This window comes from Prionailurus viverrinus, chromosome B2, assembly GCF_022837055.1.
Source record: "Prionailurus viverrinus isolate Anna chromosome B2, UM_Priviv_1.0, whole genome shotgun sequence".
Lineage (NCBI taxonomy): Eukaryota > Metazoa > Chordata > Mammalia > Carnivora > Felidae > Prionailurus > Prionailurus viverrinus.
In genome coordinates, this window is record NC_062565.1 from 94,987,176 (window position 1) to 95,014,062 (window position 26,887).

Genomic DNA, 26,887 nt, shown 5'->3' on the forward strand with positions numbered 1-26,887 from the left:
TCAACAAAACATGAGCATACGATAGCTCTAGTTAAAACTGCTGTCCCTTTATTCTCTTAATTGCTATAGTTGACCTGTGTATGCTTCACTTCATCTGATTTGATAATCTGGACTTTCTTGACTGGGGAGCGAAAAAGGAAATGAAATCAAAAGAACTATTTATAATTAGTGAGGAGAAAGCTTGGGGGGGGGGGGGAAGGAAGATTTGAAAATACTAAATAAAGCTTTAAAAACAGTAAATTTTTTTTTGTTATTTTAAGGAGTGTAGGCAGTTGTGAGTTTTCCCCCTTAACTTCTGCATGACATCAGACAGCAATAAAGGTGATGCCAAATTGCAGACTTCCACATGAAGGAATTTGAAGCATCAGAAGACTGGTTAAAAACCGTGTTTTCATGTGTCCTATCACTTTCACCATGAATAGTCTCCCTTTGCCTTGAATTTTGAAGTGTTGTTTTTATTTGTTCCATGTAATTGTTTGGTTGTATGTAATTATTCAGCTGCCTTTAGAGTCATGGACTCAGGAGGGGCAAAGACTTTCTGGTCCGGTATTTCCCTAAGTGTGCTTGTCAACTGTAGTCATAAACAAACGGCTCTGAGATCAATTCAGTCGGGAAATTGCTGGGTTAAATAAACACAGTCAAACAAAATTTTTATTTAGGGAGTGGAGAGGAGGGGTATGGAATCTCGGAGACTTTAATATATGCTAATGTGATTCATCTAAGGAGAAACAAGGTAGAGCATTTTACAAACTTATTTGACCACAAAATCCTTTTTTCATGGAGTCTTTCTTGGAACCATTCATTGTTCCTTAGAATACACGTGGGGAAACTCAAATCCCTTAAATTTACGGATAAACAGAAAAGAGATGAAATGGCTCTTTCAAAGCTGTGTAGCTGTTTACTTAAAGAAATGGACTTGACCCAAGGGCTCCCATCGTATTTAGTTTTGCTTCCTTTTGCCCCCAAATTCATAAAAGTCTTTGAAAACTACATGATATTCCAAATTAGACCCATAAAATACACACAAAAGCATTTGAAAACATAAAACTAATGATTTAATTATTTTTAGTTATTTTGAATTGGCACATTGACTTTGATGAAAAGAGATCGAAAAAGCCAATTAATATTTGTAACCAAGGTTACACTTTTGCAATCGGGAAACTTTTTCCCCTCCACAGAAAGCCACTATATTTCAAACTGTAAAAATCTATTTCCTTTCAAATTACAAAAAACAAAAACGTACAATAATGTGTATACCAACAAGCTTTCCCACTTTCCGAAAAAAAGAACTAAAGAAAAGAACCTCCTCTCTATATAAATAAACATGTATGTTTTAAAAACTTCTTTACGTAGGTGGTATTATGGTATTCTTTTGTAACTGGAAGCCTGTTCCTCCCACTGCCCTTCACCCATTTCCCCCCAGCCATCAGTTCTATGTATTTATGAATCTGTTTCTGCTTTGTTTGGTTTTTTAGACTGCACATATAAGTGAAATTATACAGTTTTGTCTTTTCTGTCTGACTTACTTCACTTAGGATAATACCCTCTAGGTCCATCCATGTTGCAGATGGCGAGACATTTAGATCTTTTCATGGCTCAATAATATTATATAGCTACACTCTAATCTGTAAAATTGGTTTCCCATTGGTGGACATTAGGGTAGTTGTAATTTTTTTTTAACAGACAGTGCTGCAGTGAATTTTGATATAGGTCTTCTTCTTTTGTTTTTGAACCTTTGTGTGTGAGTATGTCTGTAGGAGAGTCCTTGAAGTGGAATTGCTGGGTCAAAGAATATGCACATTAAAATTTTTGTAAGTATCACCAAATTGCCTTAAAAATGGTCTTAGTTTATCTCCCATTGCCAGCATTGCAACAGGAAACCTTAAAATGGTGTAACTTTTATTGAACTTAAAAAAAGATTTCATACTTTGTAATGGCTAATAGTGAATATCTTGCTCTATGAATTTGAAAATCATAGAGAAAATTTATAAAACATTGATAATCATGATCTCTCTTTCTCTCTGTCTCCCTCCCCTGCTCTTTACAGAGCAAATTATTCATGGAAGGATTTAGAAGCCTAAAAGAAGGAGAACCAGTGGAATTCACATTTAAAAAATCTTCCAAAGGCCTTGAATCAATACGGGTAACTGGACCTGGTGGGAGCCCTTGTTTAGGAAGCGAAAGAAGACCCAAAGGGAAGACACTACAAAAAAGAAAACCAAAGGGAGATAGGTAATCATTTTACTCTGTTAGTTTATGAGTTTTGTATTTGGAAAAAAATTCTGAAAATTTATTTGTATTTTCTATGTTATTGGGCTTTATATATTCTAACCAAAGTAAATAAAATGCTATTATTGTGTAGTTGAATAAACTCTATCAGGAATATAGGCTACCTTGCAGTTTGAACTCTCTGTGTGCACTATTTCCACCAGACTATTCTGAGATCACAAAGGAGGAGTCAAGGTTCCCAACAGATAGTGTTGTCCCTCGGTACATCGTAACACCTCACCTGTTTTCTCAAAGGAAAATACATTTATTGTTTCATCTGTTTTTAAGAGATAACTCATATATAAAAAATATAAAAAAATTGTAAAGAAATCAGGAAAAAAGTCATTTGAAATCCTAACCAGAGGTGGGAATCATAATATATATGCAGTATTTTTGAAACTTGCATTTTTTAAATCACTTAACAGTATATCATGTAGCATTTCCTATCAGTCATAGAAATACCTGCATAAATTCCCACTGTGTGAATGTACCAGAATTTATTTATTTATTATTATTTGTGTATTTATTTTTAATGTTGGTTTATTTTTGAGAGAGAGAGAGAGAGAGAGAGAGAGAGAGAGAGAGAGGCAAAGAGAAAGGGGGACACAGAATTCGAAGCAGGCTCCAGGCTCCTTGCTGTTAGCACAGAGCCTGACGCGGGGCTCGAACCCACAAACTGTGAGATCATGACCTTAGCCAAAGTCAGATGCTTAACCAAGTGAGCCACCCAGGCGCCCCATAATTTATTTATTTTTTGAATGTACCAGAATTTATAAGCATCTGACTTCAGCTTAGGTCATGATCTCACAGCAGGTGAGTTTGAGCCCCACATTGGACTCTGTGCTGACAGACCAGAGCCTGGAGCCTGTTTCCAATTCCGTGTCTCCTCTGTCTGCCCCTCTCCTGCTTGCACTCTGTCTCTGTCTCTCAAAAATAAATATACATTAAAAAAATTAAAAGAAATGAATGTACCAGAGTTTAAACAAGGCTAATAAACTAATTTGTTAAATTTAAGCTGTTTTGAATGCTTTGACCTCATCAGTAGCATTACAGTGGGAATCCTTATATGTACATTTTTGAAAAATTGTCTGATTATATCCTTAGGATAAATACCTAATAGTGAAAAAATTGGATCAAAAACAGTGCATTTGAAAATTTTTGATATCTAGGGGTGCCTGGGTGGCTTAGTTGGTTGAGTGTCTCTTGATTTCGGCTCAGGTCATGACCTCATGGTTTGTGAGAATTTGTCCCAAGTTGGCTCTGTGCTGACAGCAGGGAGCCTGTTTGGGATTCTCTCTTTCCCTCTCTTGCTTGTACTCTCTCTTTCCCTTCCCCACTCGTGTGTGCTCTCTCTCTCAAAATAAATAAATAAACATTAAAGATTTTTTTTATTATCTATTTCCAGGTTGCTCTCCAGAAATGATTAGGGCCAACATACAACCCCTTCAAAAATGAGACTGCCCGGGGTGCCTGGGTGGCTCAGTCAGTTATGCATCTGACTCTTGATATCAGCTCAGGTCATGGTCATGGTTCATGGGATGGAGCCCTGTGTCAGGCTCTGCACTGACAGTGTAGAGCCTGCTTGGGATTCTCTCTTTCACCCTTTCTCTACCACTTGCCCACGCTTGTGCTCTCTCTTTCTCTCTCAAAATAAATAAATAAACATTAAAAAAAGTGAGACTACTCATTCAATGATGTCATTTTATTTTATGTTAAGATTTTATTATTTTTGAAGTAAACTCTACACACAATGTGGGCTCAAACTCCCAACCCTGAGATAAAGAGTCACATGCCTTACCAATTGAGCCAGCCAGGTGCCCCTGAATGATGTCATTTAAAAAATATTTTCCAATGGTTTAGGTTAAGAGGTAACAGCTCATTTTTTTTCTTTGCATCCTTTGATTATATTAGAGGTTAAATATATTTTTATTTTTTCAGTTTTTACTTCTATGAATTATATGTTTCGTGTCCTTTTCTCATGTTCCTATTGAGGTGTTTATTTGCTCTTATTGATTTGTAAGTTCGCTTTTTAGGAAAGAACTCAATTTTCTTCTTTCCTACTATGACAAACCCAGTTCTTCCCTACTATGTTTTTCTCTTGTGTGTCTCCTTTACTTTCACACGGCATTCCATTTCTGACACAAGTGTGTGGCGATTTTACCCCCACACCAAACAGTTCTCCACAACACCAGCTGGGTGTCCTACAGTTTAACTCAATTCTGACACATCTACCAGGAGATAGAGTCAGATCCCAGGTTAAGGGCTAAGTCCCACAAGACTATATCCCTCCACACACTTCAGATGTCATTCCAAGAAGTGGGTCTGGAGGTTACCCACAACTTCTGTTTGGCTGTAAATCAGAGGTTCTCACAACTCCCTCCTCAGGTTTGATTAATTTGCTAGAGTGGCTCACAGATCTGAGGGAAACACTTACATTTACTAGTTTATTAAAGGATATGGTAAAGGATACAGAATAACAGCCAGATGAAGAAAACATAGATTGAGGTCTGGGAGGTCCCGAGTACAGGAGCTTCTGTCTAGGTGGAGTTGGGGTGCGTCACCCTTCCATTGTGAATGTGTTGGTCCATCTGGAAGCTCTCTGAACTCCTCACTACTGGGATTTTATGGAGAATTCCTCACATAGGCATGATTAATCATTAACTTCATTTTCAGCCTTTCTCCCTTCTTAAGAGAATGGAGAGCAGGGCTGAAAAATCCAAGCTTCCAATCATGGTTTGGTCTTTCTGGTGACCAGCTCTCATCCAGAAGCCACCCAGAGTTGCCTCATTAGAATAAAATACACCCCGGTCACCCAAGGAAATTATAAGAGTTTTAGGAGTCCCGGGTCAGGAACAGGGGTCAAAGACTCCTGTTAAAATAAGAGATGGTCCTATGTTAGAACAAAGGAGACGTTAGAACAAGAGATGATTCTAGTGGTCTTCTCACTTAGGAAATGATAAACATTTTAAGAGTTCCTGCTAGGAACCAGCTAAAGAGACCAATATGTATTTTCAATTTTCTCACATTCTCTTTGTATATTTGTGATGTTAACCGTTTTTGCAAACAGATAAATATCTTTTCAGCTTGTGAAATATAATTTAGATTTAATTATAGTAACTTTTAAAAACAGTTTTAAAGTTTTGGATTTGTATACAGACAAGTCTGTCACTGTGCCCTTGATGCTGTCCAACTTGATTGCTATTTGCCTTTACAAATTACAAAATTAATAATATACTATATCTATCTATATTTTCTTTTTTCTATCTATATTTTCTTATATAATTTTTATTAATTTATCTTTTACATTTAACTATTTCTTCTCTTTGTGTATAATTTGTCTTTGAAGAGGACTATTAGGATCTAGCTTTCCTTTTCTCCAAGTTCATAGCTAGTTATCTCAATAGCACTTATTATTGCCTGTCCATATTTTACCCTGGTTTGAAAAGCCATCAGTAAGACAATAAATTCCGTTTTCATCTGCATTTTTAGGAGCTTATTTTTTATATATATAAAAAAAAGTCCATGAAAATGTGTATACTGGTACACTTACCTGTTAAAGTAGTTTTTCTGCCCCTGAAGAGAGAGATAGTATATATATATATATACACACACAAAAGTCAAGTAAAGAAAAATAAAGCAAAGTCCTTTATTTTTCCATGTCTTCTTTACATTTATTTTTTATTTTTTAATGTTTATTTTTGAGAGTGAGAGAGAGAGAGAGAGAGAGAGAGCGTGAGCAGAGAGAGAGGGAGACACAGAACCCCAAGCAGGCTCCATACCCTGAGCTGTCAGCACAGAGCCTGACACAGGGCTCGAACCCATGAACCGTGAGACGATGACCTAAGCCAAAGTCGAATGCTTAACCAACTGAGCCACCCAGGCACCCCTTATCATGTCTTTTAGATAAAAGTTTAACTATAGTTCTGGAATGTTTTACACATGTGCTAGATTGGACTCAGGAAGAGAGGGAGAGTAGTAGAGGTCAAGCCTAGAGAAGGAAGATAGCAGGAGATTCCTGTAAGACTGTCAACCATTGTAAGGACTTTGATTTGAAGGAAAATGGGAAGTCATTGGAAAACTTCAAGTTGAAAAGTAACATGAGCTGATTTATCTCCTTAAAAGTGTCATTCTGGCAGTTGTGATGACAGCACAAAGTGGAGGGGCAAGGATGAAAGCTGTGAGCTCACTAAGGAGGCAGTTCCATTTATGCAGAAAAGACATAATGGTGGTTCAGATTGGGATGGTAGTAGTAGAGGTTGGGACAAAAACCCTGACATTGTGAACGTACAGACAGACAACAGGATTCACTGTGGTTCAGAGGTGGACCGTGAGACAAAGTAAAACATTCGGGATGACTCCAAGATTTGTTTGGCCTAAGCAACCAGAAGGATGGAGGGACCATTTATTTACCAAGAGGGAGACGACTAGGGAAGGAGCACGAAATCAGAAGTGTGATCTCAGATATATTTAGTTAGAGATTTATTGTAGACATCCAAGTGGAAATCATACATTAAGCAGGTAGATGCATGAGTTTGGAGTTCCAGGGCTAGAGATAAAAACTTGGCAATATTCAGCAAATCGACAATATTTGCAGCCTTAAGACTGAATGAGATCACCATCAGAGTGAGCCCTAGGGCACTCCAGCATTTAGGGATCAGGAATTGTAGGAGGAATAGCAAAGGGCACTAAGTTAGAAGGAGGGAAATAGGAAGAAAACCAAGAGAGGGTTTTATCTCAGAAGTCAGGGAAAGAGGTATTTCAAAAAATCCATTGTGTGAAATGGTGCTGACATGAAATGATTAAGATGTCCACCCAGACTTTTTCTTTTTGTGATTAATCAGCAATTTGTGGTGAGATACTTTTAGGCCATGTAAATATCTCATTCTTTATCAAACTTTCCATTTTTCATTTATTATTTCAATATGGATCATGAATTTCTGGTTTTTTTTTTTCAATAAATTGTATTATGTATTTTAATGCTCAAATTTCCCAGATTCTCTCACTAGGAGCCCCTTCCAGCTGGTTTCTGTGTCCTTTTGACACATCCTATCATTTTTTGAGTATTTCTTACTTATCGGCATAAAATACTTTCAACTCCTAGCCTACAGAGTATTTAAAATAATGGTATTAAATAATTGCTTTGGTTTCCTAAAGTACTAGAAAGCCAGAATTCCAGTTAATTTCTATTTTTTTTTAAAGTATTTTGAGAGAGAGAGAAATCGTGAGTTCCGGAGGGACAGAGAGAGAGAGGGAGAGAGAGAGAATCCCAAGCAGTCACCACACTGTGAGTGCAGAGCCTGATGTGGGGCTCAAACTCATGAACCATGAGATCATGACCTGAGCTGAAGTCGGTCGCTTAACCGAAAGAGCCACCCAGATGTCCCCAGTAAATTTCTATTTTAAAAAGTAAGCATTGGTATATTTCTGAGTTTTTTGTTTGGTTGAAGAGTTGTTTTTATTTTATTTTTAAGATTGTGATATAGTAAAATTAACTTTTTTCTTTTGATGTATACTTCTGTAATTTTCACATGTGTTCATGTAGCTACCATCATACTCTGGATTCACAACATTTCCTCATCCTCAGAATTTCCCTTTGTCTTTTTTAACTGTGTCTTTTGTAGTCACTCCTCCACCTAAAACTCTTGGCAACCACTGACCTATTCTCTGTCACTATAGTTTTGCCTTTTCATGAATAGAAGTGGAATTGTACCTCCCCTCCCCCAGTTTGATTGAGATATAATTGACATACAACATTGTATTAGCTTAAGGTGTTCAATATAATGATTTCATATATGTAAATGATTACCACACTAAGTTTAAATTAATACCTATACTTCACATAATTAGAATTTTTTTCTTGTGATAAGATTTTCAACATTACTCTTAGCAACTTTCAAATACATGATACGTGGGGCGCCTGGGTGGCTCAGTCGGTTAAGCGGCCGACTTCGGCTCAGGTCATGATCTCACGGTCAGTGAGTTCAAGCCCCACGTCCGGCTCTGTGCTGACAGCTCAGAGCCTGGAGCCTGTTTCAGATTCTGTGTCTCCCTCTCTCTGACTCTCCCCCGTTCATGCTCTCTCTCTGTCTCAAAAATAAATAAACGTTAAAAAAATTTTAAAAAAACCAAACAAATACATGATACGTGTTATTAACTTTAGACCATGTGCTGTACATGAAACCTTAGAACTTATTTGTCTTACAACTAGAAGTCTGTACCTTTTGATCACTTTAACTTACTCCCCCCAGCTCCCAACCCCCACCTCTGGCAACCACCAATCTCTCTGTTTCTGTATGTTTGGTTTCTTTAGATTCTAAGATAAGTAAGATGATATGGTATTTATCTTTCTCTAGCTGACTTATTTCACCTAGCAAATGCTTTCAGGATCCATTCAAGTTGTCCCAAATGACTGGATTTCCATCTTTTTATGGCTGATTAATATTTGTGTGTGTGTATCTCACAGTTTCATTATCTATTCGTCAGTAGATTCTTAGGTTGTTTCTGTGTCTCAGCTATTTATTGTAAATAATGCTGCAGAGTACATGGTGGGGGGTAGATATCTCTTCAAGATAATGATTTAATTTCCTTTGGATATATACCCAGACGTGGAATTGCTGGATCATATGGTAATTCTGGTTTTAAATTTTTGAGAAATCTCCATATTGTTTTCCATTTTGCCTGAAATGATTTACATTCCCACCAACAGTGGGACAGTTGGGTGCAGAGAACCAGGAGGAAGAAGATAGCAATGTAAACTTCCCAAATACTTAAAAAGCTGTTCAAAAGGAACTGTGATAAATATAGGACAGCACAATGCAAGTGAAAATAAGGAGCAGCAGTGATAAGGGTCTGCTGTAGATGTGGTCTCCCTTCCCTTCTGTCAGCGCACAAACATTCCCTTTTCTCCACATCTTCACCAATGCGTGTTATTTCTTGTCTTTTTATAATAGCCATTCTAACAGATGTGAAGTGATATCTTACTGTGCTTTTGATTTGAATTTCCCTGATGTTTAGTGATGTTGAGCACCTTTTCATGTACCTGTTGTCCATTATATAGTTTTCTTTGGAAAAATATCTATTCAGTTCCTCTGCCTATTTTTAATCAGACTATTTGTTTGCTAATGAGTTGTATGAGTTCTTTATATACTTTGAATATTAACCCTTCATCAGATACATGATTTGCAAATATTTTCTCCCATTCTATAGGTTGCCTTTTCATTTTGTTAATGGTTTCTTTTGCTGTGTAGAAGTGTTTTATTTTGATTTAGTTTCATTTGTTTGTTTTGCTCTTTTGGTCAAACCCAGAAAATCATTGCCAAGACTGATGTCAGGAAGCTCACACCTTATGTTTTCTTTGAAGAGTTTTGTGCTTTCAGGTCTCCCATTCAAGTGTTGAATCTATTTTGAGTTAGTTTTTATATATGGTGTAAGATAGTGGTCCAGTTTTGGTTTTTTTTGCATGTAACTGCCCAGTTTTCCCAACACCATTTACTGAAGAGACTGTCCTTTCTTATTGTATATATTCTTGGCTCCTTTGTCATAATTTTCCATATACATGTGGGTTGATTTCTGATCTTTCTGTTCTGTTTCATTGACCTATGGGTCTGTTTTGATGCCAGTACCTTATTGTTTGATTACTACTCTTTGTTAATACAGTTTGAAATCAGAGAGTGTGATGCCATCAGCTTTGTTATTCCTTCAGGTTGCTTTGGCTCTTCAGTGTCTTTTGTGCTTCCATTCAAATTTTAGGTTAGTATGTTCTATGCCAGTGAAAAATGCCATTGGAATTTGATAGGGATTCCACTGAATCTGTAGATCACTTTGAGTGGTATGAACGTTTTAACAATATTATTTCTTCCGGTCCGTGAGCACAGAAAGCTTTTCATTTATTTGTGTTTCCTCACATTTTTCCATTAATTTCTTGTAGTTTCAGTGTATAGATCCTTCACCTTCCTGGTTAAGGTATTTCATTATCACCTCCTAAATATTTTATTCTTTTTGATGCAATGTAAATGAGACTGTTTTCTTAATTTCTCTTTCTGATAGTTTACTGTTAGTGTATAAGAACCCAACTGATATTTGTATATTGATTTTGTATTTTGCAACTCTACTGAATTCATTTATTAGTGGTAACTATGTTTTGGTAGGATCTTTTTAGGCTGAATTGTATGTGTGTGTGTGTGTGTGCATATCATGTCATCTACAAATGGAGATACTTCTTCCTTTCCAATTTGAAAGCCTTTTAGTTATTTTTTTTCTTGTGTAACTGCTTTGGTTAGGGCTTCTATTACTATGTTGAATAAAAGTGGCAAGAGTGGACATCCTTGTATTATTTCTGATCTCAGAGGAAAAACTTCCAGCTTTTCACCATTCTATAATTAATGCTAAGCTGTGGGTTTGTCATTTGTGGCCCTTATTATATTGGTGTGTTTCCTCTATACCCACTTTACTGAAAGTTCACATTATGAATGGATGTTGAATTGTGTCACATGTTTCTTCTGCATCTATTCAGATGGTCATATGATGTTTGTCCTCCATTTTGTTAATGTGATATATTTATTGATTTGTGGATTTGAACATCCTTGTAATTCTGGAATAAATCCCAGTTGAAGTGAATATGATCCTTTTAATGTATTGTTGAATTCAGTTTTTTAACATTTTGTTGAGGACTTTGCATTTATGTTCCTCAAGGATATTGACCTATAATTTTCTTACAGGATTCTTGTCTAGTTTCAGTATCAGGGTAATGCGGGCCTGATAAAATGAGTTTAGAAGTATTTTCTTCTCTTCTGTATTTTAAGTGTTTGAGATGGATTGGTATTAAGTCTTCTTTAATTGTTTGGTACAATTACCAGTGAAACTATGTAGCCCTCAACTTTTCTTTGTTAGGAGATTTTGTGTTACTCTTTAGTAGTAATTCGTGTACTCAGATTTTCTGTTTCTTCATAATTCAGTCTTGGTAGGTTGTGTGTTTCTAGGAATTCATCCATTTCTTCTAGGTTGTCCAATATGTTGGTGTATAATTGTTCATAGTAGTCTTTTTTGAGCCTTTGTATTTCTGCAGTATCAGTTATAATGTCTCCTCTTTAATTTGTAATTTCGTTTATTTGAGCCCTCTCTTTTTTCCATAATAAGTCTAGCTAAAGGTTTTTCTGTTTTATCTTTCCAAAGAACTGGATCTTGGTTTCACTGATCTTTCTGTTGTCTTTTTGGTTTCTATTTCATTTATTTACACTCTGATCTAAGAAACTGCCCAATTTTTTTTTTTTTCAGAGTGGTTGTACTCTTTGGAATTCCCACCAACGATAATATGAATAATAGGAGTTCCAACTACTCTACATCTTTGTCAGCATTTAGTATTGTCAGAATTAAAAAATTTAACCATTCTAAAAGATGCATAGCAACATCTTATCATGGTTTTAACTTTCATTTCCCAGGGCGCCTGGGTGGCGCAGTCGGTTAAGCATCCGACTTCAGCCAGGTCACGATCTCGCGGTCCAGGAGTTCGAGCCCTGCGTCAGGCTCTGGGCTGATGGCTCGGAGCCTGGAGCTTGTTTCCGATTCTGTGTCTCCCTCTCTCTCTGCCCCTCCCCCGTTCATGCTCTGTCTCTCTCTGTCCCAAAAATAAATAAAAACGTTGAAAAAAAAATTAACTTTCATTTCCCTAAATACTACTGATACTGACATTTTTAAATATTTTTGTGTCTCTTTATATCTTCTTTGGTGAAGTGACTGTTCATACCTTTTGCCCATTTTTACTGGATTCTTTTCTTGTTGCATTTTGAGAGCTCTTTGTATAAATTGTGGATACTAGTCCTTTGTCAGATATATAACTCACAGATTTTTTTTTCTGAGTTTTTGGCTTATTTTTCCAATGTCTTAAATATCTGTCACAGAGCTAAAGTTTTACATTTTGGTAATAACAGTTATAATCTTTTATTTTATGTCATGTTTATTTGATGTTATGTTTAAGAAATTATTGCATAATCCTAGGTCACAAAGATTTTTTTCTCCATGTTTTTTTCTTGTAGTTTTATATAGTTTAATGTTTTATATTTACATATCAATCTATGTAGAATTAATTTTTGTATGGGGTTGAGGTTTAGACCCAGGCTTATTTTTTGTGTATGAATAATATGAATTGTTCAAACACCATCTGTTCAGAAAAATATCTTTTTTCTCCTGGAATGTTTTTAAATTAAATTACAAAGTTTAATCTAATTTTCTGTCCTTTCAGGTTGAAAAATTACAACTCTATAAAGTTTTTATTACATGGATTTAATATATTTAACAAATTCAAAATTGGGTTCCATCACTCAAAAGAAAGTATTTGTTCAATTTATATATATATATATATATGATAGAACCATATTTGTGAGGATTTATGTCTTTGTGGTAAGAAATATAAAATAATTTTAAGGATTTTGTCTTAATTTTACATAAACTGTTTATAAAAGAAAGTGGGATTTTTTTTTCATTCTGTCTTAAAATTCTGCTGAATTTAGCATACAGTTACCAGTGTTCAGTTCAGTAGCAGTGTGTTATCTTGTCTTATTTTAAGTCCTCCACATTTAAATGTTTTTTAAAAAATTCACATGAAATAATTTCTGATTTATTTTTGCTGTTTATTTTTTAGTGTATATTATCAAAAGAGGAGAGATTTAATGACCCCTAAAAAGCTCTCTTTAGAATGAAATGAAGGTGGTTAATATAAAATTTTAAAACTCCATTTTTCTTCTCAAAATCTGGTAACTCTTTATTTTTTATAAGACCACAATTTACTTTGAAGTAAAAGAAGTAACTTCTAACAGAATGAAATTGTGGGGGAAGATAATAGAAGGATTATTTTATTTACCACTGTTTGTTTTTAGTATTTATATGGAATAATCAGGTCAAACTATAGTATGCAATTAAATATTTCATGTGATAAAATTTTAGTTTATATTAACAAATGATTAGTGTATTAGTAAATTACAAATATTAGTAAAAATGATGTGGACTGAAACAGATGGTCTGGAAATCTTTTTTATAAAGTTGAAATGATCTTAGTCACTTATATAATTAAGGAATAAAAATACATTTAAGTTTTAAAAACATTTGAAGTGCATATACATACATGGTAGATATATATAGGATGTATACATATAGCTTCATTTTTTTATTGTTTATGGTTTCTGTTTTTACCTCCTTTTTCATTCTAAGTTTTTTCTAGGGTAGTGACTATTTTCTTTGTTCTCCTTAACCTTCCACATCTTTGACCCAGCCACACAGTCCAAGAAGTGCTGTTCATAATAGTGCAGTTCTTTTCAACAATGTTGACCTGAAATTTTTAAAATAACAGAAAATAATGCCAATGTTCTATTGTTTTCATTCCACTTCAAGCAATATTTTATATGCATCACTGCATTGACACTTGATTAAGCTTTTTTATTTTCTACATGAGTTGAAGTTTTAATATATTTTGTTTAGAAAGAAGGTTAATTGTTATGATGTTCAGTATTACTGCTTTTGGCACGGAAGTGTGGGAAATTCCTTCCATTTGATCATATTAAAAAGACTTGTTAACTTATCATTTTTAAGATGCTCTTCATGTAGACTTAAAAACTGATTATGAAATTTGACATTCTTTATAGTCAAGTATTAGAATGGCACATTATGATGCATTTACTTACCATTTATGGTCAGAAAGACCAAGTGAATATAAACAGAAACTCATTATATATGTCTAATTTATTCTCAGCTTGGAAGAGCTAACTTGCTTTAAAAAAATAATAAAAGTAAAAATGTATGATAGTAAAGTTATTTTTACAGGGCCAGAATTTTTTGGTTTTAAATTCCTTAAATTTGCAAAAAGGTTTTGGAAACCATAAGATTTTTTTTTTTACTCTACTGAGGCTTTTCTCATCGAAGGACTGTATATTTTCATTTGTTTATTAAAAAGAAAAAATATTTAATGCCCTCATTCACCTTTAGAGCAAGTGAGCTCAAAACTAACCCTCTTCTATCCTTCCCCCATCCACCTCAGCAGTATAATGTCTTCCTCTCATCATCTTTGTGGTATAACTTAAAGTTTTTCAGGTACTTTATAGTTAGGAATTATAGTGCTGTGTTTTTATTCATTTGGAAATCTACATACCTAGCATCCCTGAAAATAATAAATCTGCTTAAGTTTATGATGCCATTTTATTAAGGGTATCTGTTTTGCATTAAAAGTTCTTCAGTGATTTTTTTCATACTTATTATATCCCAGAATTTGCTCCCAAAAGAAAAAGGAAAATGCCCTTTAGATGCTGGAGATGTTTGAAAACTATAAATCAACAAATTCCAATAAATAACTGTTTCACCCTGATACTTGTGTGATTAGATTTAGGAATTTGCTGTTTAGTAGGTTCCTATTGTGGAAGAGAAATCTCTCAGGCATGAATTGATAGTCCAGATCCTTTGAGGTCTGTCTATTCTGACCTATGACCCCTATTCTTACGAGGTCAACATCTGAGGGCAGGAGATTAAGGCAGTTTAAAGACTGGAATGGTAAATGGAATGGAAAAATTAGCCAGCACATTTTGGGTGCAAAACATCAAAGTCATCAAATAGTTTGCTTATTTTAAACCTGGCTTATGGGCGTAACAAGCTAATTTTACTGTTTTTTGTTGGAATCAGAAAATTTTAATAGCCATAATTGAAGATTCTATTTATACAATAAATTTAACTGTATAGTACAAATTAAGTTCATGCTTTACCTACCTCAAAATATCCAAAAATACAAAAATAATTTGTCAGTTTCAATACATTTTAGTCTTGTGTCTGTCCAGTTTGGATACTTAATTAAATTCAAATTGTAATAACGTTTACTTTAGTTTTTACTCTGAAATAATTTTAGTTTATCACCAATGTTGAATAAAATACATGTGCACCTATGTTGGCTAATAATTTCAAAGTGACTGAGGATTTAATTGTGATTTATACTATTGACTTTTAAGAAAAATCTATTTTTAAAAGGTAAAGGTAGAAAATAGAAGAAAGTAAATTGATTACACAGTAACAGTTTCTCCTTTGTCTTTCTTAGACTTTGCTCTTTTATATTTCACTTTTCCCTCTTAAATGTTTCTTTAATTGTATGTGTTTCACTGTAATTTCAAAATGTAGACTTTAAATTTTAGTTCCTATGTTTTGGTTCCTTGTAAGAAATTCTCCATCACCCTTTATTTCACATTTTTTTGTATCCTGGACAGCTGTGGATTTGTATCTTCTGCTTCCTACTAATGACTGGCAAGGGCTGGAGCTGAATAACTGAACTATTGCATCGAAGTTGCCATTGGTAAAACCAATGGAATACCTGAGTTTCCTTAATTCTTTAGCATTTTTTATTCTACCCCAAATTTTCTTATTGTAGACTTAATTTTAGGTTGGTTTCTCAAGTCCTTTCTTCTTGTGATCATTTTGCCAGAGATCTCTTAATGAGGCAATTATAGTTGTTTCCTTCATTCACATTATCTTAGCAGATGCTCTCCCTGCTGTGACCTCTGTTCAGACTGGGCAGACAATATGCCATTCTCATCACCCTGCACAAGACATTGTGTGAGGCTGAGCTTCATTTGGTGCTGCATAGGTCTCCCAAGATGTCTGATGAGAATGGTCAGAATCTAAGTGGCAGATAATCACAATTTTAGGTCGATTTTCTGATTGCTGTTTTATTTTCAGCAAAATGAACAGTAAATGATGCAGAAAAGGGTATTCATTCCAGAAGCAACTTAAACAATATTTCAAGTAGGAATTGTGGGTTTAACAAGTAACTTTATATAACTTTGCTCCTTTAGACTGTGGTCTTGGTGAAGTGAGATCAAATATTCATAGTATGGTTTCAATACAAAGAGTTACAAGAATTGCCTAATATTTCAAAATTTGGAGGTCCTTTCAAAAAAGGAAATTAATTTAGCCTTTACTACTAACTGTATATTTTTAATGAACATATGACATTGTTCAGAATAACACTTTTAAACTTAAAGCATAAGTCCTCATGTTTATATCTGCTATGGTGTCCACTCTGTTTCTGTGTGAATCCAATAAGGACTAATTAAGATGAAGACTAATCAACAAAAAAATTTCCATCCTTTACACTTGCTAAATCCCTCTACTTGAAATACTAGTGTTAAGCCTCAAGCCTAAGTAACAATCCAGGTAATTATAAAATTGTTAGCAGCCTTGAGCTAGCTTTTCTTTATTCTCCATTAATAAGGAAGTATAAGTCAAATTTCGTTTTGCTAAGTTTGAAGAGCAAGGTTCTTTCAAATTTATACTAGAATTTTAATTGTTTGAAATCTGGTTGAGATAAACAGATCAAGAGTTATAACTTGAATTGTATTCATACTCCAATGAGATTTTCTTTTGTTGGTGTAAATAGGATTACCTTATTTATATAATAATTTATAATATGTACATTTTAATCTGCTTGCACTTATCAGTAAAAAGTAGTAATTTAGTAAGTCAGGTTCTAATTTAGAAAAATCAGATTCATAATTGGTTTTATATAAAGTAATACTTTTAATAGATACATTTTCACATGATGAAGGACCATTTTTAAAGTGTAAGGCCTTTGGATATAAGCAGAGAATAAATATTAAATTTAGAAAATGTTTTGCAAAGGTAAAAAGCTCTTGTGATCATCTTCTCTTAAAAGAAAATCTCAATTCAAATAACCCAGAATTTTGGCCTCTAAAATTTTTCTTTAAATTTAGTCTTGTCTATTGTATGATTATTTTACATATGAATTAATAAGGAACAAAATCAAGTGTTTTCCTTCCTTTTGGGAAAGAAAGAGTTATTTATTGACTCTTAGAGGTGATAGAAAATGTTCAGAATCCCTAGAAATGCTAAAAAGTTTATTTAGCCCTTCCATGAAGGCTACAGATATTATTTATAATTTTTATAATTATTTTTAAAACTCTCAGTTTTTCAAGGATCACATATGAAGGACAACTGTTTCCTAGCTCTACTCATGAATTGGGAAAGCAGGATATGGTCACAGAGGAGCCTAATTGCTGAATGCCAAATTTGAACCTGGTCTCTTTAAATTTGAACCTGGGCCTGCCTCCTCATTAGCCATTCTACATGGTCACAGATAAAAACTTATATGGATAGCAGTTTTTTAACAGGACCATTGTATGAAACTGCTATTAAGTCACTTCCTGCTTTTTCCTATTCGGCTGACTCAGGACTATATTCCCTGATTTGAGCATTTGCTTTTAGTCCCCTCAGTTTTAGTAGCCCGTTTAGAGTCCCCTCTTGGGTTTATTATTGAAAGTACTGGAGGTACTACCAATGCAATAAGAAAAGGAAACAAAACTGAAAATCTAAGGATTGAAAAAGAAGAAATGAAATGCTTTGTTATATATAACAGTAGGGTTTTATATCCATAATTATCTACAGATAAGTTAGTGGAATAGTTGGAATAAATGAATAGTTGGAATAAACAAATTTGACAATATTGCTAGTTACAAGTTCAGTACAAGAAAACTGAACTAAGAACAACTGAATATCAAGAATGCAAAAACAATTCTGTACCCCAGAAAGTTCCTATAATTCCAAAAAAGGTTTATTTTACAACTGGAACATTAACCATATTATACTATACTAAGGAATAAATCTAACACAATATGGCAGACTTCTATGAAGAAAATGATAAACTTATACTGAGAGATGTAAAAGCAGACCCAAATAAATGGAGAAAGGTATTTTGTTAATGAATGGAAAGGCTCAACATTTTAAAGAAGGTAATTCACCATAAAGTAATCTACAAATTCAATGTAATTCCATTCAGAATTCCAATAAGCTTGATTCCAATACTGATTTGGAAGTTGATAGGGCCAATATAACCATATAGTTTTGTAGATGAGAACCAAAGTGTGAGGGCTCTTTCTACCAGATATCAATGTTTGTTATATAACAACCAGGTAGGTATATGGTAATTAAGTGAAGCAGTGGCCCAGTGAAAGACAAAGAGACCTTTGATATATGGCAGAGATGGCATTTCAGATCTTAGAAAATAATAAAAGTATTAGAAATGGTGCTGGGATTGTATCAGTCCATAGAGAAAAAGTAAAAATGGACCCCTACCTCATACCATGTTTAAAGACCTAAAAGTATAAAACAAAACTTTACAACTTTATTAGAAGGAAATATAGGAGAATATCATTGTGACCTTGGGTTTGGAAAAAAAAATGTACAGAAAGCACAGACCATAAGAGAAGATTAAATTAACTATTTCAGAATTTAAAACTTATACCTGGCAAAGGTTTCATTCAGGAAGATAGAACTCTAAGTCTTATGGAAATTGGGGATTTAGATCTTAAACAAATATGGGAGTTGCTAGGGAAGGGAAGAGTGAGTCCGTCGATGAGAGAAATAGTCATAGTCACTAACCACTCTTCACAAACCCTGGAGTAGACCGACAAATCAGACCTTGTAGGGAATTCCAAAAAGCCAAGCACATCTGGTATTGCAGGGGACCTGAGAAGAGGGAGCCTCTGAGGAGATCTATGGAAACTGCTGCCTCTGTAGTTAGAACTTCTCTAGGTTTACAGATGATGGTGGCAGGCAGCTTGCCCCTACAGGGCCAACATCAGGAAAAGAAGCTGGGCATAGAACACCAGATAGAATGAGCTGGGACCCACTGGGCAGATCTATGTCTGTCTGTTAACCGTGTCTAACCACAGTTACCCTCCAAGAATAATGGCTTCTGTTTCATTTCAGCCTTCCACATTTTGTACAAGTTTCTCTTTTTGGCTAACTCTAACCCAGAACCATCTAGAGAAAGAGCCATGACCAAATTGACATACAATAGTCCAGCACCACAATATAAACAAAGTTAGAAAATAGATATAGAGTGGGGAAAGATATTTGCAATGCGTGTAGTTGATGAAGAATTAATATCCAAAATATATAAAAGACTACAAATAAAAAAGAAGTAAAAACTCAATAGGAAATGAGCAAGTAAACAATAATTTATGAAACTAAAATATTCAGTAGACCAATAAGATGCTTAGCATTACTAATTTAAATGGGATACCTCTTTGCTTCCGCTAAATTAGCAGAAATTTCAAAGTCTGACATTATTATGAAGAATGTTATACAGTACTGGTCAGGACTCTTACTTGATACAACATGTTACATTTTTAAAATATTTATTTATTTATTTATTTTATTCTTATTTTATTACATTTATTTTTGAGAGACAGAGCACAAGTTGGGGAGGGGCCAAGAGAGAAGGAGACACAGAATCCGAAGCAGGCTCCAGGCTCTGAGCTGTCAGCACAGGGCCTGACGCAGGGCTCCAAGTCACAAACCATGAGATCATGACCTGAGCCAAAGTCGGACACTTAACCGACTGAGCCACCCACGCGTCCCATGTTTGTTTATTTTTTAGAGAAAGAGTGTGAGCAGGGTAGGAGCAGAGAGAGAGGGAGACACAGAATCCAAAACAAGCTCCAGGCTCTGAGCTGTCAGCACAGAGCCCGACATGAAGATTGAACCTGCAAACTGCGAGATCATGACCCGAATCAAAGTTAGACACTTAATTGACTAAGCCACCCAGGTGCCCCAATTGATAACAACAGTTTAGAGAGCAAACTGGCAATATCTGGTAGAATCAAAATTGTTTATATCCTTTGATTCCACTTCTAGGTGGATTTCCGAGAACAGTGTTTTTTACTATTACTATAACAGTTTTTACTAGTGGGTTGGGGCCCACTAGTAGTTTTTGTTATTAATTTGGTGGGTTATACCAGCATTATTATTTTTAATGAAATATTATAGAATAAAAATCAGAGTGCATTGCATGTAGTAAAGGTAATTGTTTCATAAACTTTTGGGTCATACTGTGCACGTTTGTGTGTGAGTATTGAGTCATAATGCAGAATGTTTTCTCAGTGTGGGTCATGGTCACATGCACACAAAGAATTTTACAAAAATGTTTATTGGAGCATCATTTGTAATAGCTAAAAAACTGGAAACTATATGTCTATTAACAAGAGAATGTTTATAGCATATTAGGTGGTACTGAGTTAAACAAATTTGAATTACCTTTATCAATCTGGATAACTTTCTTTTTAAAAGGCCTACTATACTGTTGAATAATAAAGCAAGTTGCAGAGTGATTTATGCAATATTTCATCTTTACTGATTTTTAAAAAGTATCAGGTGAGGGGCACCTAGGTGGCTCAGTTGGCTGAGTGTCCAACTTAAGGGTCTAATCATGATCTCACCATTCGTCAGTTAGAGTCCCGCGTCAGGCTCTGTGCTGACAGCTCGAAGCCTGGAGCCTGCTTTGGATTCTGTGTCTCCCTCTCTCTCTGCCCCTCGCCCCCCCCCCCCCAGCTCATTCTCTCTCTCTCTCTCTCTCTCTCTTTCTCTCTTTCTCTTTCTCTCAAAAATGAATAAATGTTAAAGAAAATTTTAAAAACTATCAAGTGATATTATATATTATCTAAGGATCTTTATGTATGATAAAAATATAAAAACATGATAAACCCTTGTTCACAATAGTGCTTACTCTGGGGAGGCAGAGAAGAGAATAGGATTGGAGGAGCGTGTAAGCTGTGTTGAACCTTTTTTTTTTTTTTTCAAGCTATTTTCTGTCCTTCAGCAAGATTCCATACCTTCCTTTTGATGTTTATTCTTTAGTATTATAATTTTTGGTGCTAATGAATTTTTTTCCTCTAGTTTTAATTAGTTCTTGCTAGTATAGAGAAAAGTTATGGGTATTGGGGATAGACTGCTTTGACTCTTCTAAAATATTTATACCTATTATTTCATTTTCTTCTCTTAGACATTGGACTAGAATTTCCTAGACAATGTTGAATAGCGCTGGTGTCAGAAAGCATCCTGTCTTCTTATTTAATGAAAATGACTTTAACATTTCAAATTCAGTGTGTTTGCTATTGCTTTTCAGTGAATAATCATCATGTTTAATTGCTTCTTGCGAATGGCTGCTGGACTGTATCAAAAGTTTTCAGCATCTATTGACATAACTTGTATTTTTGACTTTATTTTATTGATAAAATGAATTACATCTGTAGATGTTATGAAGTTGAGCCATTCTCATATGCCTGGGGGTGGGCAAAACCCTTCTTAGTCATGGTATGCTCTAATGTATCTAGTTTCATAACTTTATTGGCCAGACTCTTTAATGTGTTTTCTTCTTCATGTTTTATTAGCATGGTTATTCTAGCTTTATGTATTAGGGAGTTTTCTGTCTCTATGTTGTGGAGTAATTTAATAAAGACAACAATTAAAATAATGAGCTCCAAAGTGGAAAGTGTAGACTCCAAGGTAGATAAGACAGTAGGTCAGTTTCTTCATACATGGAAAAAATATCACAACTTGTTTTTATATTTATTTACTTTATACTTTTTGTCTTATACACTAGTGCACATCAAATTTATAAATGCAAATAAACATATTAGGATGAGGGTTTAAAAATATTTTACTGGTAAGTATGCATGGTCAGAATAATTTGGAACCCACAGCTTTGCAAAGTGATAATGGAACTAGGCTACAGACCATTTAAGCCCTTGTCGTTTTGTACATTTCCAGAGCCTTATCTTATCTGTTAGGTTTTTCTGCTTTCTGTTGAGTCATATTTGATATATTTTTCTGGGAAATTACTTACTTCATTAGGTTTCTCATTTATTGCCATAAAGTTGCAATAAGATTCTCATATTCTTTTAGTTTCTTCCATGTATGCAAGTGAACCTTAATAATCTCTAGCATTTTACATTTTTATTTCCTCTTTCTTCCTATTTACGTTTCTCATAGGTTAGCCTTTTCAAATAATTAGCTTTTATTGTATCTGTGTTTTCTGCTGCTTTTGTTGTTCTATTTTTATACTTTCAGATCTTACTGTATAAAATCTTCTATCTTTGTTAATTTGCTTCTATTTTCTAAAGTTGAGTATTTAGCCTATTTTCAGTCTTTGTTCTTATAAATAATGGTTTTAGAACTTTTCCTTTAAGAAAAACTTAACTGTGTTGTTGCACAGGTTTTGGTATAAATTTCTAATTATTTTCATTATTTTCTAGATAATTTAAACTTCCAGTTTAAATTTTCACTTAGCTTCAAGGGTTATTGTTTTTCATCTGACTGGAGATAATAGTGGTTACTAATCTTTCAGGTGTAAGTAATATGAACCAACTCATAATGGCTTAAGGCAATTATTCTCCAGCGTGGTCCCTGGAGCAGTGTCAGCATCACAGGGAATCTTGTTCAGAATGCAAATTCTTAGGCCTCATCCAGACTTATCCCAGGATAGGATCCCAGCAATTTTGTTTTTTTTGTTTTGTTTTGTTTTGTACAAACCCACCAGATAATTTTGTTGGACTCTGAAGTTTGAGAACCACTGGCTTAAGGAGGAGAAAAGGAAATTTACTGACTCACTAATTTATAATTCCAGGAATTAGAATAGTTACAGATATATCTAGATTTTAGTGCTCAATCCAAGTGCCAAGGGGGATAGAATTGTGAGCAATTCTAACAAAGGTTTAGGATTGATTTTATTGATCTAAACTAGAATGGAACTCTCTGATTTGCTAGGCTTGAGTCATTTGCCCACCCCTTGAGCTGAGGGGTGAGGTGAACCCTAAAATAGGTGAAAGAATACTTTTGAAAGAAAATCGAGGTGTTATTATGAAAAAGAGAGATTGGATGAGGTCAGGCAAAGACCATTTTTGTTCATAAAACAGTGCTACACCAAAAGAGCCAGTATGCAAACTCTGTTTTCCAGCAACATAAGGAACTTGTGACATAATCGTAAATCAACTTGTTCCTTCGCTGAGAAAGTCTTGCTACAAAAACAACGTCACCTGTACTAAATAGTCATTTCGTTATCTTCCATTACTTGTTTACATGTTTCTTCTTTTTTTTTTAAGTTTATTTATTTTGAGAGAATGAGAGAGAGCACGAATGGGGGAGGGACAGAGAGTGAGAATCCAAAACACACTTTGTGCTGACAGCAGAGAGCCCAATATGGGGCTCAAATCCACAAACCGTGAGATCAGGACCAGAACCGAAGTCAGATGCTTAACTGGCTGAGCCACCCTGGTGCCCCTATGTGTTTCTTCTTTACTTGCCTCCTTTTTTCCTTCTGGAACTCCTGTTATTCAAGTGTGCTTCGAAATTGATCTTTGTTTCCTCTATCAACAGCTCCCATCTCCCCCGTAAGATTGTTCTTCTTGAACTTCCAGAATATTGAGTTCTCAGGTGTGACTATCTCCCATCACTGTTTTTTCTATTCAGGTTTAAAATTTGAAATCCTGTTTTTAGTTCCAGAGAGCTTTTTTGTTTCCTGTTCTAATCTAATTGGTTTATGTTAAAATTCTCTTCAGAGAATATCAGTGGGAGTCACATTTTCCAAAAGTGCATCTTTCTTCCTTAAGTTACATTGTCCTTATGAGTTACTGGTGTGTGTGTGTGTGTGTGTGTGTGTGTGTGTGTGTGTGTGTGTGTTTCTCTCCAATCATGGTTTTTCTTCACTTAGCAAGAATACAGACCTGGATTTTAGTGTTTCTTGGGCAGAGGCAAATCTCTGAACTGTGGAAGGTATAGTTTCTGCTCTTCTGAGCTGGCAGTAAACGAACTTATCAAACCATGACCCTTCTGCTAAGGGAGATAGGAGGATGGAGGGATGGATGGCCAAGGAAAGAATCTTTCTGTATCTTCCTCTGTTCACTGAAGAATATATTTAATTTACCAAAGGAACAAAAAAAATGAAAGGACTTAAGGATAAAGCTTAATAAGAGATATACATTACCTAAATGGAGAAAATGAAAACTATACATTGTTGATATAAAAGAAAAGTTAAGTAAATCTAAATACATGTATGAAGTCTGTTCTGAGGTATGTTATCTGTGTGTGTGTTTGAAAATGGGATTTCTGTTACTTTTATAATCTTATTTTAAATAGGATTGATTTTATATAGTTTTTTAAGTAGCCACCTTACTAACTTCTTTTGTTAATTTTAATTTTTAATGCATTTATGGTTTCCAAGGTGTAAAATATTTTCACCTACAAATAATTTTACTTCATGTATGATAATTTTAGGCATATCCAATTTTATTGTTATTTTCATTTGGTGAGTTCTTTCATTTTGTTTCTGCCTTTGTTTCTTACACTTCTGGTGATCTTATAAATATTGATCTATATGGGGTTTTTTTCTGGCTTATTTCTTTTAACTCCTAAATCCGTCTGAAATTTAATTTATAACTTTTTATAACATGAAGCTTTATTCTGAATTTTCTCATATGCGGTCTCTTATTTGAGCTCTTTCCAATGATTTGTGAAGTCTCTTATATAGTGATTTCTTCTATATAATAATTCTAGTATGTATGTTTCAGGACTCTCTAATTATGCATAGTTTGTCCTGCCTCTTCTTCCACCAGTTGTTTTAATTTTTATATGTTTGTAATACATTTTTGTACCTAGAAAGCAAATCTCCCTTTACTACCATTTTAAAATATTCTTGTAGCTACTCTCACTTATTTTTCTGGATGAATTTAAAAATAACTTTGTCAGGTCTTCTCATCAATATCAAAAGAATTCCATTGGTATTTTGATAGAAATTGGAGTTATTTTATTCATGGAATTCCTATGGTACAGTAATCCCAGTTTTATAGTTGATAAATCTGAGTACAGTACTATAGGTAGGAATTTATGAAGCCATAAGTCTAATCATATTTGTAAGCTATTACTTCATATAGCGTGATCTATTTTTTCATGCTCTTAAGAGTTGAATTAATGTAGTCATTGCAAATTATTTTAACAGCAACAGTTTTTAGTTTCTATCCTTATTTATTAAAGAATTTATCTCTGGTATTTAATATCTTATAAGTAGGTAATAAGCAAAATTTAGATCTATGATATATTAGAAAAGTATTGTCAAGGAAGGGAAAAATAATGCTACAGGTATATGTATTTTGAATAGTCTAAAAGTTAGACTCGTAAGAGTAGTAATAGAAAAAGCAAATAAATAATCTCATCACAGACTGAGAATTATAGGAATACCCGAAGGAACTGTTTGTCTATTCTGTGTATATTTTATATCAGTGGGCCTATTTAATTCTCAAAAACTCTAAATGTGCTTTTTAAAAATTATATTTTCTTTAAAAATTAAAAAAACTGTTATGTCTGCATGCACTTGGACAAGGCTAAAAAACTACCCATTTTTGGGCTCAGGAAGGAAGTGTCTGATGTTCTGTAGTGCATGGCCAGGCTGCTTTTGAAAGTCCAGTTGGTGGAGTGCTGAGCAAAAGCTGGCCAGAACTCAGAACTATAAACCTGATCATGTCTTTTTTTGTCAAATGAGCAATATATGATGTACAATCTAATGCCACTTTTTAAATATATATGTGTATGTGTGTGTATACATGTATATTTTTCTGTTTTCTGAAATGGCGTTTTTATAGTTAGTAATTTTAATTGATATTAACTGAAGTGTTTTAAAATTACTTTATATTTTATATTGTCAGGCCAGTTATAGACCTCATTAATTTTCTTAATTTTTTTCTTGTTTAAGTCACATCACCAAAATACCTAAGAAATGTTGATTTTGGCACTTTATTAGGAAATTAAAGGCATGCTATAAAATATTTAAGACTATTTTACAAATGATGCTGTAAAAGGTATATGAGGCTCACTGAGGCTAAGTAAATATACCTAAGAGAAAATCAAGCGTAGTTGTATTGGAAAGTTGCTGAGAGAGTAAATCTTAAAAGTTCTTAGCACAAGAAAAAAGCTCTGTAACTATGTATGGTGACAAATGTTAACTAGACTTGTAGTGATCATTTTGCAATATATACACAAATATTGAATCATTATTTTGTATGCTTGAAGCTAATATTATGTATGTCAATTATACCTCAATTAAAAAAAAGGAAAAGTGCATTTATTAACAAAAGAAATAGGTATCCAGAGGACACCAAGTGGTAATTGAATTGTTAAGGAATGTTGTGTTCTAGCTCTGTTCCGTTCTCCCAAAGGAGTTTTTTAAAGTTTCAAAGAAGTATTTGTATTAAAAAACAAAACAAAACAAAACAGTAGGCCATGAGACCTATGATCTGAGGTTTTTCTTGACATGTGAAATCCATGAGGACAGTATCTGGTCTTCCTTATTTATCATTGTATATCTAGCTCCAAACACCTAGTGTGGTACATAATAAGTCCTCAGTAAATTTTTCTTGAATGAAGTAGCTGTGACCTTGGGCAATTATCTTTCCCTGTGCCTCAGTTTTCTCATCTGTACAATCATTAATTCCACCAATTTTTGTTGCTTACCCATTGTGTGCCAAACACTGTTCCAGGCAATTAGCATATAGCAGAAAATGAGACCTATAAGGATTTTGCCATTCTGGAGCAAACATTTTAGAGCGTGAGGCAGAAAGACAAATATACACAAATAAATGCATAATGTAAAGTCAGGTAGTAGTAACTGCTGTGAAGAAAAATATAGCAGGGTGAGGTGCCAGAGGTTAACTATAGGACCACTTAGGTCAAGTGGTCAGGAAATGCCTGTGGAGTTGCCATCTGAGCAGAGACCTGAATAAAGAGATAGAGCAAGCCTTGTATAGTTCTG

The 26,887-nt window shown here is 34.3% G+C and overlaps 1 protein-coding gene across 1 annotated transcript in view; it reads left to right on the forward strand.

Annotated features, from left to right (window-relative positions):
- LIN28B (lin-28 homolog B) overlaps nt 1-26,887 on the forward strand; it is a 112,049-nt gene that overhangs the window by 52,160 nt on the left and 33,002 nt on the right. Inside the window, exon 3 of the mRNA XM_047860208.1 lies at nt 2,048-2,232. Within this exon, the coding sequence (XP_047716164.1) occupies nt 2,048-2,232 (185 nt within the window). The remainder of the gene's footprint in view (nt 1-2,047; nt 2,233-26,887) is intronic.